The sequence below is a fragment of the Lissotriton helveticus genome, chromosome 1_1, assembly GCF_964261635.1.
Source record: "Lissotriton helveticus chromosome 1_1, aLisHel1.1, whole genome shotgun sequence".
NCBI lineage: Eukaryota > Metazoa > Chordata > Amphibia > Caudata > Salamandridae > Lissotriton > Lissotriton helveticus.
The window spans coordinates 2,128,835,424-2,128,854,603 of NC_136057.1; the positions used below are offsets into that span (position 1 = coordinate 2,128,835,424).

Consider the following 19,180-nt stretch of genomic DNA (forward strand, 5'->3'; position numbering starts at 1 on the left):
GAAAGAAGGAAGAGATGAATCTCAGAAAGGGGTGCAGAGAGTGGATCCACAGCTCTTGCTGTGCACCATGCCACAAATCTGTTTCACCTGTAGGCGTATACCGACTTAGTGTAGGGACGCCTAGCTGCCAGAATGACATTACAGACTTCAGGAGGCAAGTCAAATGGCCTCAACTGTCGCCGCTCAATCTCCAAGCTTGTAGGTGGAGACTGGACAGGTTCGGGTGGAGGACCATCCCCTGCTGCTGCGACAGAAGGTCCTCCTGAAGAGGCAGACGAATCGGGGGATCGACTGACATACTGAGTAGCTCGGGATACGAGTATCTTCGTGCCCAGTCCGGAGCCACAAGGATAACCTGGGCCCGGTCGCGCCTGATCTACTTCAGCACTCTGGGCAGAAGTGGTATAACGGAAAGGCGTACAATAGACTGCAACTCCACTCGCGTCTCCGAGCGAGTGCCGCCTTGGAAATTCCAACGCACAGAACTGATGACATTGCGCGTTCTCTTCTGTGGCGAATAGATCTAACCAAGGCTCTCCCCATTGCTGAAAGAGGCCTTGCGCCACGTCCGACTTCAGACGGCATTCGTGATTCATCATGCACCGATGGCTGAGTTCGTCCGCCCTGGCATTCAGAGAACCTGCCAGGTGTTGAACCACCAGGGTCACGCCCTGATGTTCCAGCCACTGCCAGAGGCGTAGAGCCTTCTGCCATAGGGTCCACGACCCCACCCCGCCCTGTTTGTTGCAGTACCACATGGCGGTGGTGTTGTCCATGAACACGTGCACTACACTCCCCCGGACAGAGGGAAGGAATGCCTTCAGTGCTAGTCGGATCGCCCGCAGCTCCAAAAGGTTGATATGGAGCGGGGACTCCGCCGGAGACCAGAGGCCTCTGATCTCTGCCTCTCCCATGTGGCCTCCCCAGCCCTGGAGGGACGCGTCCGTCACAACCACGTGCTCCGGGTGGGGTAGGGAGAGGGATCTGCCACTGACCCAATCGCGGTCCGTGAGCCACCACTGCAACTGTCTTGCAGTGCCCTCCCAGATCAAGACATGATTGGACAAGTTGCCCTGATGCTGGGCCCACTGAAACTTCAGGTCCCACTGCAGAGCCCGCATCCGCCACCGGGCGTGATGCACCAGAAGGATGCAGGAGGCCATCAGCCCCAGAAGCCGCAGCGTCAACCTGACCGAGACTCGGGATAAAGGCTGAAAGATCGGAATCAGAGCCTGAATATCCCAAACCCACTGTTCGGGAGGATAAACCCGAAACTGCGCCGAGTCTAGAACCGCTCCGATGAAGAGGAGCTTCTGAGAGGGACACAGGTGCGACTTCGGCACGTTGATGGAGAACCCCAGCAAGTGCAGGAGGTCGGTCGTAGTCTGGAGGTGGCTGACGACTGTCTGGGGTGAGCTCGCCTTCAACAGCCAGTCGTCGAGGTAGGGGAAGACTGACACCCCTAACCTGCGCAGATGAGCTGCGACCACCGCCATCACCTTCGTGAACACCCGTGGGGGGCTGGTAAGGCCGAAGGGGAGCACGGTAATCTGAAAGTGCTCGTGGCCTACCGTGAACCGCAGGTATCGCCAGTGGGCCGGCAGTACGGGGATGTGAAAATAAGCGTCCTGCAAGTCCAACGCTACCATCCAGTCTCCGGTGTCCAGGGCAGCTAAGACCTGAGCCAAAGTCAGCATCTTGAACTTCTCCTTCCGGAGGAAGCCGTTGACGTTCCGTAGGTCCAAGATAGGGCGTAGGCCCCCTTTGCCCTTCTTGGGTACCAAAAAGTAGTGGGAGTAACAACCACACCCTACTTCTGGCCCAGGAACGCGCTCGATGGCCCCCTTGGCCAAGAGGGCTGTGACTACCTCTTGCAGAAGTTGCAAGTGATCCCCAGACACGCGGTGGAATTGCGGTGGCATGGCTGGAGGGGTCGCCTCGAAGGGGGGGAGTAGCCCCTTTGGACGATTTCCAGCACCCACCTGTCCGATGTGATAGTGCACCACTGGAAGAGGTGATGGCGAACCCTGCCCCCCACTGGCGTCACATGGGCCGGAAAACACGGACTAGGAGGTTTTTGAGGCAGGTGCTGCGGAGGGAGGTGTGGACTGGCCTCGCCGCTGTCCCCGACCACCGCCACGGCGGTTTCCACGGCCACCACTGTGCTGTGTAACATTCTGCAGTGCATGGCTGGCAGCATGTGTGGGAGCGCCCCTTCCTTGGCCACGAAAGGAGCGAAAGGCACCCATTTGCTGGCGTGGGGCAGAGAGGCCCAAGGACTTGGCCGTAGCCCTGGAGTCCTTAAAACGCTCAAGCGCATGGTCTGCCTTGTCGCCAAAGAGGTGACGGCCATCGAACGGCATGTCCAGAAGTGTGGCCTAGACATCGGCCGAAAAGTTGGCGAACCTCAACCAGGTGTGGCGTCGAACCGCCACCGTCGTTGCCATCACTCTGCCCAGTGAGTCCGTTGTATCCAGCCCACACCAGATGGAATATTGCGCTGCATCTCGACCCTCCGCAAGGGCTTGGGCGAGTTTAGCCCGGGCCTCTTCCGGAAATTGTTGAAGCACGTCCGCAACCGTGTCCCACTGGGTGTGGGTGTAGCGGCCCAAGAGGCATGCGGTATTGACTGACCGCAGTCCCAAACTCAGGGACGAGAACACTTTCTTTCTGAATTGCTCGTACCTCTTGGAGTCCCGATCTGGCGGAGCCGTCGGGAATGCGGTCTGGGAAGTGGAGGCCTGGATGACCAGGCTATCAGGGGTGGGATGGGTGGACAAAAAGCAAGGGTCGCCCGGGGCAGGGCGGTAGCGTCTGGCCACGTTCCTATCCACAGGCTGACCTGTAGCGGGCTTGGACCAAGGGCCCACAAGAACGTCACACAAGGCCTCATTAAACGGCAGCAGTGGCTCAGTGGAGTATGCCTGCGGTTTAAGGACCTCAGTGAGGAGGTTAGTCCTCACGGCCACGACAGGGAGCGTCAGGCCCAAGGCCTAGGCCGCCCGCATCAACACTACACTGTAGGCAGACCCCTCCTCCGTAGCCACGGTGGGAGGGGAGACTAATCCAGTGTCTGGCGAAGTGTCAATTCCACTGGCCTCTCCAAGCTCATATGTCCAGTCCTGTTGAGACTGGCACTCCAGTGCCAGAGGGTCCACAGACCCCTCCCAATCACCCTCGTCACCCATCTCCTGTAGTTCAGGGTCAACAGATGGGGCCGGTTCGTGGAAATAGAAATCTCCATACGATGTCGAGACCGGCGTGGCGCCAGATCCGAATCAAGGGCAGGATCGGGGACGTCGTCCGTAAGCGGTGCCGGGGGCGACACCCGCAGGGCCGGTGCCGGTGAGGTCGTGAGGTCGACCGGCGATGACCCGGATCTAGAACCGGATCCAGCGAGGGTCTGCGGCGCCGGGACAGAAGTCGCCAGCGGCGCCGGGGCACCCGAGGGCGTCGGAGCTGAAGCACCCGACCCGCTAGGCCCTCCAGCCAGGATCGTTGGGCCCGGAGGCGCCACGGAACCCGGCGGAGGAGGGAGGGACCTCATTGCCACGAGGTACCGCTCGACCTCCTCTGGCGTCGCACCGTGCCAAGGGACTGGACGGTGTGGGGCAGGTGGCGACGTCCGCGACTCCGTCGGAGCCGCGTGGGTGGTGTCACCCGAACCCCCAGCCGCGTCGCGCGAGCGTCGGGGTGGGTCGGAGGAATGATGACGTCTCTCCGACCTCTCATGCCTCTTACCTGAGGACCTGGATCCTGAAGACATATGCAGACTCTCGGAGCTACAAGGGTTCCGACCCCGTGACCGGTCCCTCGACCTCCTGTGGGACCGGGACCTGGAGCGGCGCGGGGCCGACTGCCGAAGCACCAGTCGCTTGCGGGGAACGCTCCCGCCTAGCCTTAGACGTCAGGGCCCGGCAGTCGGAGCAGGTGCGGTCGTCGTGGTCGAGGCCTAGACATTGAAGACACCGGCGATGGGGGTCGGTAACCGACATCAGTCGGCTGCACTTGGAACAGGGTTTGAACCCGGGCATCCCTATCGGCACCGTAGGAGTCGAAGACTCGAGTAGAGAAATGATCAAAAAGATCAAAAAGTTTAGTCAAAAAATGACTATGGGGTAGAGCTTCTCCAGATCTGCGCTAGCTGGCGCGGAAAAAAGGAGAACTGACGTCAGCGCGCGAGGGCGGCATCTAAGTACTCCGACGACGTCATTCCGACGCTAACGACGCCGACGACGGACATGGAGCCGCGGACGACGTGTGCCAGCGTGCAGGGGTATTGCTACGCAAAATTTTCCGGATCCAGTCTGACGCCTGGGGATATTCTAAGGTAAGGAATCTATCACTAACGTGTCTCTTTCAGATTTATCTTTTGTGTGTGCCTGTAACTTCTGCCCACTCGTAAAGCCAGCTACTCCGCCCCTACCCCAGTCCACCACGGGCTTGTCCCGATTGATGTGGAGGGTAGGGCGGCCAATCACCATTGAGAACGCTGGGAGGGTGAGGCCAGGGGGCAGGGCGTTTCACACTTAAGGAGATGCACTTTTGGACGCGTAGCGGACGCGCGCAGCGGGCGCGGGGCTGGCGTGCCGAAGGTGCGTCTAAGGCAAGCCCGTCTGCGCCCGTCCGCGCCTGTGCTGCGACCAGCGCCAGCCACGCTGCCGGTGGCCCCCTAACGAGATGAATCTGCTGGTCGAGGTCCCAACTTTTAGCTCTGAGGCCTGATATCCCCTGTAGCAACATCAAGTGCAACCCGTCCTGGCTGCTCAGCAAGCACTTTGCATGTAAGGATTGCACTTTTTCTCTCACCCCTTTCCTTACTCGCCTCCAAGTAGGTAACAAAGAGGAGCCATGCCAAGCACCCCCGAGAGAGTTAGAAGCCTGTCTCCTTAACTGTCGGTCCCTCCCACGGCACGCAAGCGATATTTGGCTATCCCTAACCTCGCAGTCTTGGGACCTGATGTTTCTAACTGAAACATGGATAAAAGACACTTCCAACCCAGACATTACGTTAGCGATTCCTCCAGACTATCAATTTGTCGGGATCAGTAGGCCAGGCACTAAAGTGGGAGGCGGGATTGCCGTAATACTACGGTCACAATGGAAGATTACCTCTAGGAAACTAGCTAATACTGGTCCTATCGAAACAATGTACTTCAGTATCTCAGACTCATCGCACCTAATTTTTGCAGGTGCACTGATCTACAATCCTCCTAATACCCAGCCCCTTCAGATCTCGGAGCTACTAGTGACCCTTGCAGACTTATCCTTAAAACACCCCCACTTTACCATCCTAGGTGATTTTAACCTACATGTTGATGACAGCACGTGTGCAAAAGCAAGGTCCCTGGTAGAAACCCTGGCTGGTATAAACCTGGACAAGAGAGTTCTTGGCCCTACCCACATCGCAGGTCACACCTTGGACCTGGTATTTTCAAACTTACCGGGCCTTACTACTTTATTGCCACTCCCCTTGACGTGGTCAGACCACTTCTTAATCCCTTTTAACCTGACCACTTCTCCTCCTCCGACTCTTTGCAGTAGGACTAAGAACCTGGGGAGAAAGTGATATAAAGTCACATGTGATACGCTTGAACCCGCATTGGCCAATTTGAACTGGCAACTCTCGAACGATTTGAATGCCGATGTCGAAAAATTCAACATGCATCTTTCCACAGCCATAGATACCATTGCCCCCCTAATAACCCTCTCATCGGCCCGAACTAAACCCTCTGCCCCCTGGTTCTCTCCGACTATGTGGGAAGAAAGAAGCAAATATAAAAGGCTTGAACGCCTATGGCGACTCACTTATGACCCTTCTGCTAAAGCCATATACAGAAAGGCCTTAAAAAAATGTCAGAAACTCAAACAGACCACCATGAAAGAATACTTTACTAATAAAATCAACACCGCTGTCAATTCGGCTAAAACATTATATCAAATTGTGAAGGACTTCACCAAACCAGCGGCCCTTACCCATCCTATTAAATCCAGTCAAGAGCTCTGTGATGGCCTCTCTGACTTCTTTCATGAAAAAATTACGGATATCTTCTCCTCCTTTAATCCCGCTGAGAGGTCCATCGAGGAGACCCTACCTCAGCTCCTCATCCCCTCTAGCGGAAAAATGCTCTGCACCTTTAAGACAATCTCATTGGATACGGCCCTGCAAATAATGCAGCGGTGTAAGTCAGAATCTCCTCTTGACACGGTTCCCGCCCAGGTGTTCACTTCCTTGGCACCAATTATCATCCAACCACTAATTGCAATTTGCAATGCCTCCCTTCTCTTGGGCCACTTCCCTGCAGCATGGAAAAAAGCTACATTGATCCCTCTTTTAAAAAACCCAGAGGCGGATCCCGCTGTGTACAGTAATTATCGACCTATATCGCTCCTTCCCAAACCAGCAAAGATACTAGAAAAAGTTGTGCAGGAACAGCTGGCCGACTATTTGGAGTCCAGTAATCTCCTCCATGACTCACAATCCGGATTTAGATCCGGTTATAGTACGGAGACAGCAATACTGGAAGTCACGGAGACCATAAGGGAGAGCGTGGACAGAGGCGAGGTAGCCTGTTGGTTCTCCTCGATCTGTCCGCGGCTTTCGTCTCCCACTCCATTCTGCTGGATAGACTCCATAATATAGGGGTACGTCACACTCCTCTGGCCTGGATAAAATCATTCCTAATGGACAGAACACAACAGGTGTGGTGACAACCCTTTCTGTCCAAAGACAGAAAACCCCTTAGTTGTGGAGTCCCCCAGGGGTCGGCTCTTAGCCCTCTTTTCTTTAATGTCTATCTGTCACCTCTGGCAAAGGTTATAGAGGTATATGGAGTCACTATGGTCTCTTATGCTGATGATACACAGCTAATTTTCTCCTTAAGAGACCACTCTGACTACGGACTCGAGAACTTTAAAGCTTGTCTTTCGAATATTGTATCTTGGATGACTTATAACACCTTGAAGTTAAACACCGACAAAACTGAGGTGCTATTTTTCAACCAAACAGCTCCTTTGCAGCCGTCCAAGTGGTGGTCGTCTGAGCTGAACCCAGCCCCATCCCCTGTGAAAGTTGCTCGCAATCTGGGCGTTCAAATTGATAATGAACTATCCTACAAAACTCAAAGTCATAAAGTGACCTCTGCCTGCTTTGGCAAATTGCGTATGATAAATAAGATCTGCCCGTACTTGCCCATGGACTCAATGAAGACTATAGTGCATGCCCTCATTACCTCCCACTTGGACTATTCTAATAGCCTATATGTGGGAGCTCCAGCGTATTCCCTACAATGGTTGCAGATTGTTCAAAATGCTGCGGCCAGGTTGATTTGCAAGGTTCCCTATCGCCACTCTATTTCTCCTCACCTGAAGAACCTTCACTGGTTGCCAATATCATCTCGAATCCAGTTTAAAGCCCTGGTACTTACCTTCAGTGCTCTGAATGAGAAAGGTCCAGGGTATCTCAGACGAAGGTTGAAACTAGTCCATTCATCGCGAGCTCTCAGATCTAACCACCTCCGTCTCTTGCTCCCCCCCCCCCCGCTTCCGTCGAGCTAGAAAAGGTGGTAGAGCTTTTGCGGTGGTTACTTCCAAATTATGGAATAACCTTCCACTAAATCTTCGACTGACGGAATCAGAATCTCAGTTGAGATGTAAACTGAAGACATGGCTGTTTTCCAGCTGCTAACTTCTAGGTTCGACGCTGCTGCTGTCCTCAGCGCCGGGACACCCCCGTTGGGGGTAGCCGTGCGCTTAATAAATTTCATAAATAAATAAATAAATGAGGGTGGCTGCATCGTACTTTGGGAAGCATGACCGCTGACTCCTTGTCAAGCGGTCCCGTTTCCAACACGATGCCGGTCGGATGCTCGTCTGACCGGCATCATGAGGTTCTAAATGTGAAAATAGTGCTTAAAAACAATAAGCGCCTATTTGGGATATCGGTTCATGCTGGACCAGGACAAAGTCAAAAATTCAGGCCGACCATGATGGAGCACAGGCCGGATGCAGGGACCCCGCAAGACCCACTTAAAAAAAGTACCCTGGTCCTTGTTGCAACAGAAAAGATGTGGGATACAGCCAAGCGATGCGTCAGTGACGATCCCACAATCGAGATGATGCAGCGATTTTCTCCATGCAGCAATCTCGATGCGCCGGTTCTGAAGATGATGTGCCAGTTGTCTCCTCACAGTCGAGGGGATGTATTTATTGTCTCTCTGTTGTGGCAGCAAAGCAGTGGTTCTGATGGCGATGCACTGGTTCAGAGTGTGATGCGCCTGTCCTACTCTCTCATTGGCAGCGAAGCATTGATTCTGCTCTCACTGGAGAGGATGCGTTGGTGCTGTAGTAGAACACCTCAGGCTCACTTCCAGTGGTCCTAGGTGTAAGAGCAAGATGATTTGAAGTCTGTTATATCTCTTAGTCTTCCGATCAGGAGACTAGCCAGATAGCCCTTGGAGTCAGTCTGTGTTCAAGTGATGTTAGTCCAGTTTACCCAGTCAGACAAAGCAGCAGGGTAGCACAGCAAGGCAGCAGTCTTCCGGTGCAGCAATCTAGCAGAGTGGCAGACATTTAGCACAGCAGTTCTTCTTCCTGGCAGACTAGTTTCCAGTCTGGAAGTGTTCTTAAGTCAAGTCATTGTGTCAGAGGTCCAGTACTTACAATATTCCTTTGTTCCTGTAGATGGGCCTACTAGAAAGGTCATCAGGGGTCAGGGGCCACTGTGGCAAGATTTGCATTCATTCAGTTGTTGTTTTTTTGGGTGAGATCCGGTTCAAATTGTCTTGTGTTTATAAATCTGTCTTAGCCCCAACAAATGCTGCCTCGAGCCATAACATGCACACAGCACTAACCTCAAGCCTCCTGTGAGTAACGTGCAGTCATCTAAGGCCCTGAAGCCTCAGCGGCCATACTCCCTGAAATGGCATTTTGAGGTTCAGCGCATAAGGGCACAAGTACTTAGTTACTCACCAACAAATAGTGTTGTAATTGACTGATGTGCATGTAATCGCTCAGATGAAGCAGAACAGAGAAAAGCACCATTCTTGTATTACCAGATCATGGCTGGTGGTGGCTAGAGTTCAGCCCATTGAAGGTGTCATCCCTGCCTAATCTGGATGTGTTTCATTGATGGACGTTGAAAAGCAGTATTAAACACAGTTCTTGAGAGACTTGCCTACCATGTCTTGGACCTGTCACAGCAGACCCTGTGTGTGCAGTTATAAACTTCCATTTCGGCCTGGTACGTTTTTCACTACTGCAAGGCCTATCTCTCCCTTAGTATAACATTGGGATTACATTATTACATTTTGTAATGTAATAGTTTGAGCTATTGGCATTGTAAATGACAATGCCTTATATTTATGTATTGGTTTTTAAAATATAAAAAAAAGGCATTGTCATTTACAATACTAATAGCTTAAACTCTCCCAAATGCGAGACCTATTGCATTGTAAATGCTTGTTTTCCTACTGTTGTTGGGCTGACTTGGACCTTCTGGCCAGCCCTTTCTGTCCTCTAACATTTGAAAAGTAGAAGTATTGTAAAGGAGCCAAATCAAAAAGTAAGCTGAGATGCATGCAAAAATATGCAAGGCACATTTTAATATACTAGTTCAACAGAAACAACAATCTCTGCGAAATAAAGAATAATTTTACCTGTTGACTTGAAGTTTATGTCTTCATCCATTGTGATTAAGCCCTCAGAAGAAAGATCGTTCAAATTCTGAAAACATAGCTCTATAATTATATCGAAAAAAATTATGCAAGTTTAATATTTATGATTACAAAGTAGAATATATTAAGTAGCATAAAGATGTGGCACGAACATTATCTTTAAGAACTACCTACCGATAATGCTGCTGTTTTTTTTAGAATTGTTTGAGCTCATGTGTAGAAAAGGAAGGCTTAACATTTGCGAAGCAGTGTCTGAGACGGGCACATCACCTCTCCCTCTGTCTTCCACGTCAAAGTTCTTAGATTTGGAGTTTTGACCATCACATAGCTAGGATTCTCCTTTCTCATACACACATTCTCTTCTCTCTCTCGTTCTCCCTCTGTTTCTTTTCTCAGGTTTTCAATTATGGCGGGTTAACCGATCTTGGTATCTAACTGACCCTCCTTATTCATTCTGTTAAAAGGGGAAACTAACTGACGACGTTTCCTGTTTTGTTTCCTGTTGGGCTTCAAACAGATTTTTTTTCTACCCAAAAACATATGTTCACATTTTGATTATGTTTTTGTTTGTTATAATCACTGCAGTCTCATTTGGCTGTGCTGGGACCAGAGCAGAGTACTTGCGGCAGATCTGTTCTACACATGACATGCCTGTCCAGTGGCTTAGCTCGCTATCCGTTTATCTCACCACTGGCTGCTCTTTCATATCAGCCGTTTAGTTGAGAGTGATGCTGAAGGAGACTGCCATTGTGGGCGAGTGCAGAGGGTGTGCTCTCATTTTGCTCACAGTTCAGCAATTTTTTCAGCAGTTTTGAATTTCTTTAAAAAAAGACGTTATTTAGTTTAGACGCCCCCTTTGCCTGACCTCAACAAGATGGCCATAGTGCAATACACAAGACTTGTTGCCTGGTTATAGAGTATGCAGAAGCTGTTGCTTATAGCATTCTCCTCATGTAACGGAAGATGGAAAGCACAGCACTGTCAGGCGGAACCAAAGTCGTTATGGACATGGTCATTTCCAGCATTCTCCAAGCCCTACAGTAGAGGCTGTATTAAGAGCAAGAAAGGTTCCACTTCCCCATAAGCAGAGCAGATGGAAGCCAAGTCGGGATCTAGAATTTGATATGGGAGGGCTCGAGCACAGGGAACACTATATCAATGATTCAGAACCTACTGAAATGCTCCAGCTTATCCGCACTAATTTGAAACACCTTGAGTTTCCTTGGAGGAAAAAGAATAGACATTTTTTCCTTCAGTATAGGAGCCTGACTCTGTGCCTCTTCATAATGATCCTCAGAAGGGCTTCAATAGTGAGTGGAAGGGTATGAGCGGTCTGCTTGTCCGCACTTTTTAAATAGAGGTTATGTCTTGGCCAACACGTTTCCATCTATTGTGAAAGTTGATTCATGTGGTGGAACTGGCATCATGGGTACATTTATTTCTGAAGCAGCCTTCCATACACACTTTGTAGATAAAATGAAATCAGCTGTTAAAATGGCTTCCTCCACAGCTTATATTGTTATAAGATAAAGTCTTTTTTACACAACCTGGATATCAATGGGTCTTGTCAATATATTTAAGCAAAACAGTCCTACTTGTCTTGTAGACTTTCTTTGTGGCTTAGGGTCAGGCTGACATGGGGGGGTCATCCTTAAACACCTTCCTTTTATCGTTGAATTCATTAAACTATTTCACATAGTTTCCTCTGCCCGGAAGAGTTGAGGATTATTCCATTAGAGGAATTACTGCCTTGTGGGTTTCTTTGAACAGGTTTCCCTAAAAGACATCTGTAATGCTGCTATATGGGCATCTCCCAACACTTACTTTCTGCATTATGGACCAAAGATGGGAGACACTTTTTCTGATTCTTTTGGCTGTAATACATTAAAAACTATTAATTAAGAGAGAATTCCAAATTTTGGATATAATTAAAGCTCAAGGGGTGTAGCAATAATTGGGTGTAATGTTCTCCTGATTCTCTCTTGGTGGTCAACTAAGCTTGGGTACATCCTAACAATGTAAGGACTGAGATGGGGAAGACTGGTGAAGAGGTAATGCTCGCAATACTTATCAGTAATGTTCATAACCCTGAGTCATTATCTTCCTCACTGCAGTCATTATTCCCTATCCTCCTCTCCCGCTTAACCCAGATGTTAGTTGACAACAGAATTGTATTTTCTCATGTGTGATGCAAGAAGTGATTTCAGTGAGTTTCCCTTTTAGCGAGGATGAATCAGGAGGGTTCAGGTCTCAAGACCTGAGGACAGTCCTGGGCACACGTGGTGAGGGTACTAAACAGGTGAAAAAAGTATTGTGCGAATCACAAATATAAAGGTCGATAATGGTATGCAGTTGAAAAGTTATTTACTGAATCAACGACTGCAACACAAACAGACAGCCAGACGACACATGTTTCGTTACTAGGAGTGGTCCTGTGACTCTTAAGGGCTGTGTGGCATTTGTGTGGACGAGTAAAAAGGCCCTGGTGGCCGGTGATAATTCCAACGTGGCTAGGGTTTATGATGAACGGCAGTGAGAAGGATGAGGCGGTGATATGGTTGGTTGAACCGCACGGTGAGCGCGACTCGGAGTGGTGGGTGAGAAGGGCCAGGGTCGGTCCGCGGGTCAGTGTAGTCCCAGTGGGTGTGGGAGCAGTAGAGGACAATGAGGCGAGTGAGCCAGTCTGAAGGAGGAGAACAAAGCGGGTGCGCCGGTCTGGAAATGGAAGAATATCCCAAGAACTGTGAAGACTCTTGTCCAGTGTCTGGAGGGGGGCTCGAGTGCCGGGTAGCGGCGGGTGCAAGGGAGCAGGAAAGAAAATCAAAATGGCACTCCACGAAGCCGGTGCAAGGAAGAAGGCGGAAACGCCTGCTGGGAGATTCGAGGGAGGTCGGATGACACTGGTCATGTGATTCCGCCAAATTGGGCATGCTTTAGGAAAAAAGTTAACGAGAAGATGAATTGGGTAGGATAATCCTGTCTGTTTGATGGGGACAACTCAAGATGTAAGGACTGTGAAGTCGATGACTATGAATCAGAGATATGAAGATTACTGGAAACTAATCCAAGCATTATCCAATGCAAAATGTTTCTCTCCTCTCAACAAATTACCTATCAAGAAGAATGAAAATATGCAATGACCATAAAACAATCTACCTCACCTTTTCAACAGGTTAAAACCAATTTGTCGATTTCTATCTGTGAGAAAGAAAACATCTTGATCCAAGCAAGAGACAATAACCTAGAGTATTTCAACTTCCAATTCTTAACCCTCCTTGTCTTGAAAAATTCTCGTCTCTCTCAGCTACCTTCACCTCTCCACCTTAACTCTTTTCTGCACCTCTTCCATCAGTAACTTCTCCCTTCGAGAGAGAGCTACGAGAGAGAGCTACCCACCCCATCAAATTAGCTCTTCTTTTCTCTTCACCTCTTCCATCAGTAACCTCTTTATCCCATAGGTAGGCACTGGTTAGACCCATTTACCCTCTCAATCAGCCTCATCACCGACCACTTTCTCCTCTTCTGTAAGGGATTCTACTACCTAGAACTGCATAACGTACTCTCTGAAACTCTTTCCCTTCTTTCTCAACCCACAGCCTCTAAATCACTTCATCCAAGGACATTTCCCTTCCCACTCTTGCCAGTCTGCCCACTGACTTACAGTCCCTTGGCCATTTGGGACCACCTTAGAAGAAATTAGGACCTTTTCAAACAGCCAAACCACCCTCAATGTTCCTCTTGCTTCTCCATTAAGTAACTCTTACAGTACTTCATCTTCTCTTTATCTATTGCATTTGCTCACTTTGAGACCTCCCACATTCTAAATAGGATGTTAAAACCCTACTGAAAGATTAGTATGGCAAACTATCTTCCAAATATCCTCACAAGAAAGACTGCAAAGAAAAGTTTATTTCCTGCAAACCCCAATGTCTCTGTTTTTGTGATAAACAAAATAAAAAAACATGCATTAAGTGCTAACAATGGGCTTAACCCAAGCAACCAACTGGTATTGTAACGTCATCCACCACGTCAAGCAGAACCTCATATTCCTCCTTTAAATGTCTGTTTCATTATGATAGTTCAGTCTCCTAATATATCCAGGAAATCTCAGAATTAATTACCACCAACGATCTCGAACTTCTTCTCCTCAATCTCAATCAAATATCACTGAATGATTTCTATCAAGCACTGATCAAACTTCTTGGTCAACCTGACTACTGAATAATTGGCCTTATTTGGAAAGTAAAACATGAGTATGAATAGCAATTGTTCACAAAGACTCAATTCAATGTTAAATCTTAAATAAAGATCAGACCTCGTCATTTTAATTTCTATCTGTTATAATAAAAAATGTTGATTCAGCTCCTATTAAAGTTCATCCTCCAGGAAAAAACACACTATTTGTGGAGCAGCTTATTAAGTGAATGACTGACAAGCTGATTTAGCAGTTGTTCACAGAGGAACAACATATATCTAAGTGAATTTGACTTTTATTGGGGAATCTAAGGGATGCAGCTGTTTTGCAAATTCAATCCTTCTTTATAAATAATAACCTTACTAAACTTTGCACCGCTTCAACATACATCAGAGGCTCTATACTTGACCTTATATTTGCCATGGAAGGTAAGATTACTGTGGAATCTTCTATATCTGTTGATTGGACTAACCAAATCATAATCCCATTTCCTCTTATTTGCACTGAACTATTATTTTCAGGTCAGTTAAAAAAAGACAAACAGACTTGGATGCAAATTATCTTACCTTCCTAAGCATGGAGACCAGGGCAACAATTATAGATTCCCCCGGAGGCCCCATGGTGACAGGGTCCACGGGTGAGCCTGGGGGCCAGCCATTGGGCCGTGCTGGCACGGCGTAGTTCAGCGCTCCCCCTCCTCCGCATCCCTAGCCACTGACCTGTACCTTTCGAGCTGGGACACCGGGTCTCTCATTGCTGCTCATTGCTGCTCAGCACTTGCGACTGCGTTGGGGCAAGAAGAGGCGGCGCAAAAGGCATAGCACGGACTTCGCCTATTCCTCCCACTCAGCATTATATGCAGCACGGGGATGCACCAAACAAACTCAAAAGAATAAAACCTAAGATGGCAGAGGCTTGGCCACTTTGCCATTATGAATTTTGTATTTTTTCTGTTCTTGGCATTCCCCTGCTTGAGTTATTTGTGCTAGTAAATTATCCCAAATGCTGAACACAGAAGAGTACTATGATGCTCCTTTCTTTTATATTATGACTTTCTGCAATGTGATAATCACGCTTATGTGAATATGGGGGCAAGGGCAAGCTGCCGACTAAGATGCCTTTGTAGCTCTGGAGTTACGCCAAAGTCCCCGAGATCCTGGCTGTTTGGGTGGCCCCTACAATCATAAAAGTGGCAGCGGAGATGCAGGCTTGTGCACTAACAAAGACGGAACTGATATGGCCTTGAAACATTGCCCCACAGTTATGGGAACCCATTGCAGAGACTGCTGATGTCATCGGGCCTTTAGGCCTGGGAGGAGCCAGGAGGTAGAGTGGTCCTGTGATCGGCCGCTGAAGACTAACTGCGCGGCTGGGTTGCACTGAGTGCCTCTATGCTGGTTGAGGCATCACGGGCGTGGGTGACAGAGCAAACCGCAGATGACGCCTACAGGCCGAAGCTGATGCCGGAAACACCGGGAGGGGATACAGATGGTCGGGGTGCTGATGACTTGAGAAAAAGGCCAGCCAACATTCCCCCGGAGGCCCCATAGTGACAGGGTCCACGGGTGAGCCTGGGGGCCAGCCATTGGGCCGTGCTGGCACGGCGTGGTTCAGTGCTCCCCCTCCTCCGCATCCCTAGCCACTGACCTGCACCTTTCGAGCTGGGACACCGGGTCTCTCATTGCTGCTCATTGCTGCTCAGCACTTGCGACTGCGTTGGGGCAAAAAGAGGTGGCACAAAAGGCATAGCACGGACTTCGCCTATTCCTCCCACTCAGCATTATATGCAGCACGGGGATGACTGATTGAACTCATTCCTCAAGGGGGGGTGGGAAACAAAAACAACACAAAGTGTATAAGGAACCAGCGACTCGCAGAGGATGCGCATGGTCTTGCGCAACTGGCGTTAGTGGGAGCGGTTGAATACATAACAACATACTTCTCTGTACACCCAGTGTTTGCACTACACAATACCAGACAAACAGCAACACTGGGGAGGCCGCATATAAGACTTGGGCATGCACTTTGAGTGGCAAGGCGCCGGGGGTCAGTTCCATACCCCTAGAGCTGCACTGCTGCCATGAGCCAATACAGTACTGATGGACTGCCTGCCTGCCTGCCCTACCCACGATTACACAGCACACTCAATTCACAGGGGAGCAATAACTCCTCTCCTTTAGTGAACATAGTCCGCGGTGACCCTAATCAATGTAAGTTAATCTTTGATAAAGCTGGAAGAGGGGTGGAGCACCCTAGCTCTGGGCTGGCGGAGAGTGGAAACATGCCTGCGGCCCCTGCAGCTGCTGCACCGGGAACAGACGCCCTCCTGGTGGAACTCAGGGCGAGCTTTAAGGCTATGGACAAGTGCATCAACTCGCTGGACAAGCGCTTAAACACCATGGGAGCAAGGCTGGATCAATATGAGGGGAGACTTGACAAAGGGCAGGATTTCCGACTTGGAAGATGGCTCTACCCAGACCACTAAATGACTAAAACGTATGGAGAAACCTCTGAAAACTACAGCTATTAAGAATGAGGATTTGGAGGCCAGGGGAAGGCACAACAATGTTCGAATACTTGGAATACCTGAGTCCACAAGCACTGGACGTCTTGATGGATTCGTAGAAAAACTCTTGACCAACCTATTTGGCCGCCAATCCTTCACTACTACCTTTGTGGTCGAAAGGGCAAATCGCACACTTGGTCCACGTCCTAATCCGTTACTTTAGGGCATGAGTTGTCAATATGTTGAGTCTAGACAAATATCATGGGTATAATTACTGAAGGGAAGTATATCCTTTTTTACTGTTTTACAATACTATTGAGGATTAAAATATTGTTTACTATAATACTGTTTGTTATTATGCTCTTTAAATTACAGTATTACCTTTTAAAAAAAATATTTATGTTGTTATTACTAGTTTATATGTTTAATAAATAATTTCAACTCTGTAACAATGCACATTTGTGTTTATTGGGTATTGGGGGATAGTGTTTAAAATTATAATTTCCAAATGTAGAAGATCTGGCATTGTTTATTTTTTGATTATATATTTTAGAATTTTAAAATTATTTATTTTTATTTTTTGGGGTGTTGGTTTTGTTGGTGAGTGAGTGGTTAGTCTTAGGAAAGATATATTAATTTATAATAATTAATTTGTTTATAAATTATCTTAATTTTTAAACGTCATGTTTGACTACCTTTATTTTTGTAACTGATTGAAGTATGTGATAATCTGATTATTTTATATAAAATAGTTTATTACGTTGTTAATACTGATTTTGGATATATTGGGGTGCAGCTGGAATGTGCTTTCTGAATGAAATGTTCACAAGTATATTAAGAAAGGTCAATATGTAAATTTTACACTTACATTTATTGTTTGTTTTGAAAAAAGTTGTCATTAACAGATGAGCTTTTTTTTAAATTGTGTTTTCTATGTCGAGCTTCAGGTATATTGTTTATTCATTTTTTTATTTAGTAGTTTGAATAGCTTCTTTAATAATTCAGATGTATTGGTAGATTTTGAAAACACATTTTAATAATTTAAAAAAATGTGCATTTATATTTTTGGATTATATTTAATCTAACCCTTCCAGTGTACGCAATCTAATCACCTCAATGTATGCCCTTTCACTAATGTTTGTTGAACCTGAGATAAAATAGTAAATCTGATCGCCCCCTACCCCCAATGTATGCACTTTCCCCAATGTGTGTTGAATTGGACTTAGAATAGTAAATCTGACCCACAATGTATGCATGTTCCTAAAACAGTAGATGAATGAATGTGAAAACGCGGGGAGCCACTCATCAACACTCTGCCTTGCCGCCACAGGGGACTCCAACCTCCAGCCAGCCCTGCTCTCGCGCCAGGAGGCGCTGACGGTGTTCTGCGCGCCCGGAGGAGCATAAATCCAACTAGCGTTCCCCCGCTCCACGGGAGCCGCTCATCAACACTCTGCCGTGCCACCAAAGGGGACTCCAACCACCAGCCAGCCCTGCTCTCAGACAGGAGGCGCTGATGGCGTTCTGCGTGCCCGGAGGTGCATAAATCCAACTCGCGGCCCCCGCTCTGTGGGATGCGTGCGGATGCGCCCGGGCCAAATGCAGGCCCACCCTCTTAGCTGTGCTGTGCTTTGCTGGTCCCTGCAGGAGCTCCATCTGAAGTAAGTCGCTCCGCTGATACTTACTTGGGGTCATATGTATTATCAAAGAAGACTAGCTCGATATGACTTGTTGGTAAGTTCATGAAGCCCTCACCCACCAACCTAGTTGGTGGCATACTTCATCATCGGGCCCGCCCAGTAACACCTAATGTGTCCCGGGTGTGCTACGACGCCTGATTACAGCGGAGCTGGTATGTTACTGAGAGTGCAGTGTGGGGTGTCAGTGAAATGTCAGTTAAAACGGCTTGGCGAGGGTCCCAGTACCCGAGGGTAAATTAAATTTTAATAACTGGGCCGCCGTCAGCGGTTAAAATAAGGCTTGGGGATGTTAGGGTGGCGAGTTACTACCCCCTACATCCATCAGTTGGTCGACATGTTTCAACCAGTGCCTTAGATTAATCTGTCTTTCCTCAGGACCTATTAAAAATAGTGTTAGTGCAAGTTATAAAAGGATTTGGGAGTGTAATCCAGACTATGTGTTACACTCACTAAGGTGTTTCTCTAAGTGTAAGAGGGGGATTCCCTTCTCATGTATACGCTGAGATTTAGCAGCCAAAGCTTCCTGGAGTGAAGCGGTGAGGGAGTGACCAGCCTTGTACCTGTTGCGCTGTCCTCGTACTCCAGTAAGTCGCCAGAGTTTTTCTATGCACAGTGGTGACACCTGATGGTGCGCTGTCTCTTGTTCTCAGGATCAAACAAGTATCTATCTATTATCACTTTAAATTGCTAAATGGAAGCAACAGGTGACCAGGGAGGGGACACCTAAGACTCTTCAAAATTCCACACTTGATTGTTTTCTGATCAAAGCCACCTCTGCCATTAACAAGGAAATTATGGCAGTTTAAATGCCGGCTATTACTGGGGGGGAGTTCTCTTGTAACACTGAATCAAGACCTCCTGTCTGGTGGGGAGGTCGAAGCAATTGATCATGACGTACTGGAATGTGAGCTGACCCAAATTACTCCCCAGACTGAGCTACTCCCATCCCCAGCAAATTCTGTTCTCCCTCTCCCAACTTCTACTATCCCTGGTCTTCCTGTAAAAAGGAAAAAGAAGGCGAAACACATGGAACCCGCAATTGGAGCCAAGACTAGGGCAAAGAAAAAGTTGTAGGACCTAGCGCAAGGGCGTTCTAGTATTTCTC

At 48.4% G+C, this 19,180-nt stretch overlaps 1 protein-coding gene across 9 annotated transcripts in view; it reads right to left on the reverse strand.

The window, feature by feature from the left end:
* Nucleotides 1-19,180, reverse strand: part of HFM1 (helicase for meiosis 1) — a 4,349,684-nt gene that overhangs the window by 1,806,459 nt on the left and 2,524,045 nt on the right. For 8 of the 9 annotated variants that reach the window (XM_078646278.1, XM_078646275.1, XM_078646244.1 and 5 more), the window contains one exon: nt 9,657-9,737. The exons of the other annotated variant lie outside the window; for it this stretch is intronic. In XM_078646278.1, the coding sequence (XP_078502404.1) occupies nt 9,657-9,737 (81 nt within the window). The remainder of the gene's footprint in view (nt 1-9,656; nt 9,738-19,180) is intronic. 9 annotated transcript variants of the gene reach the window in all.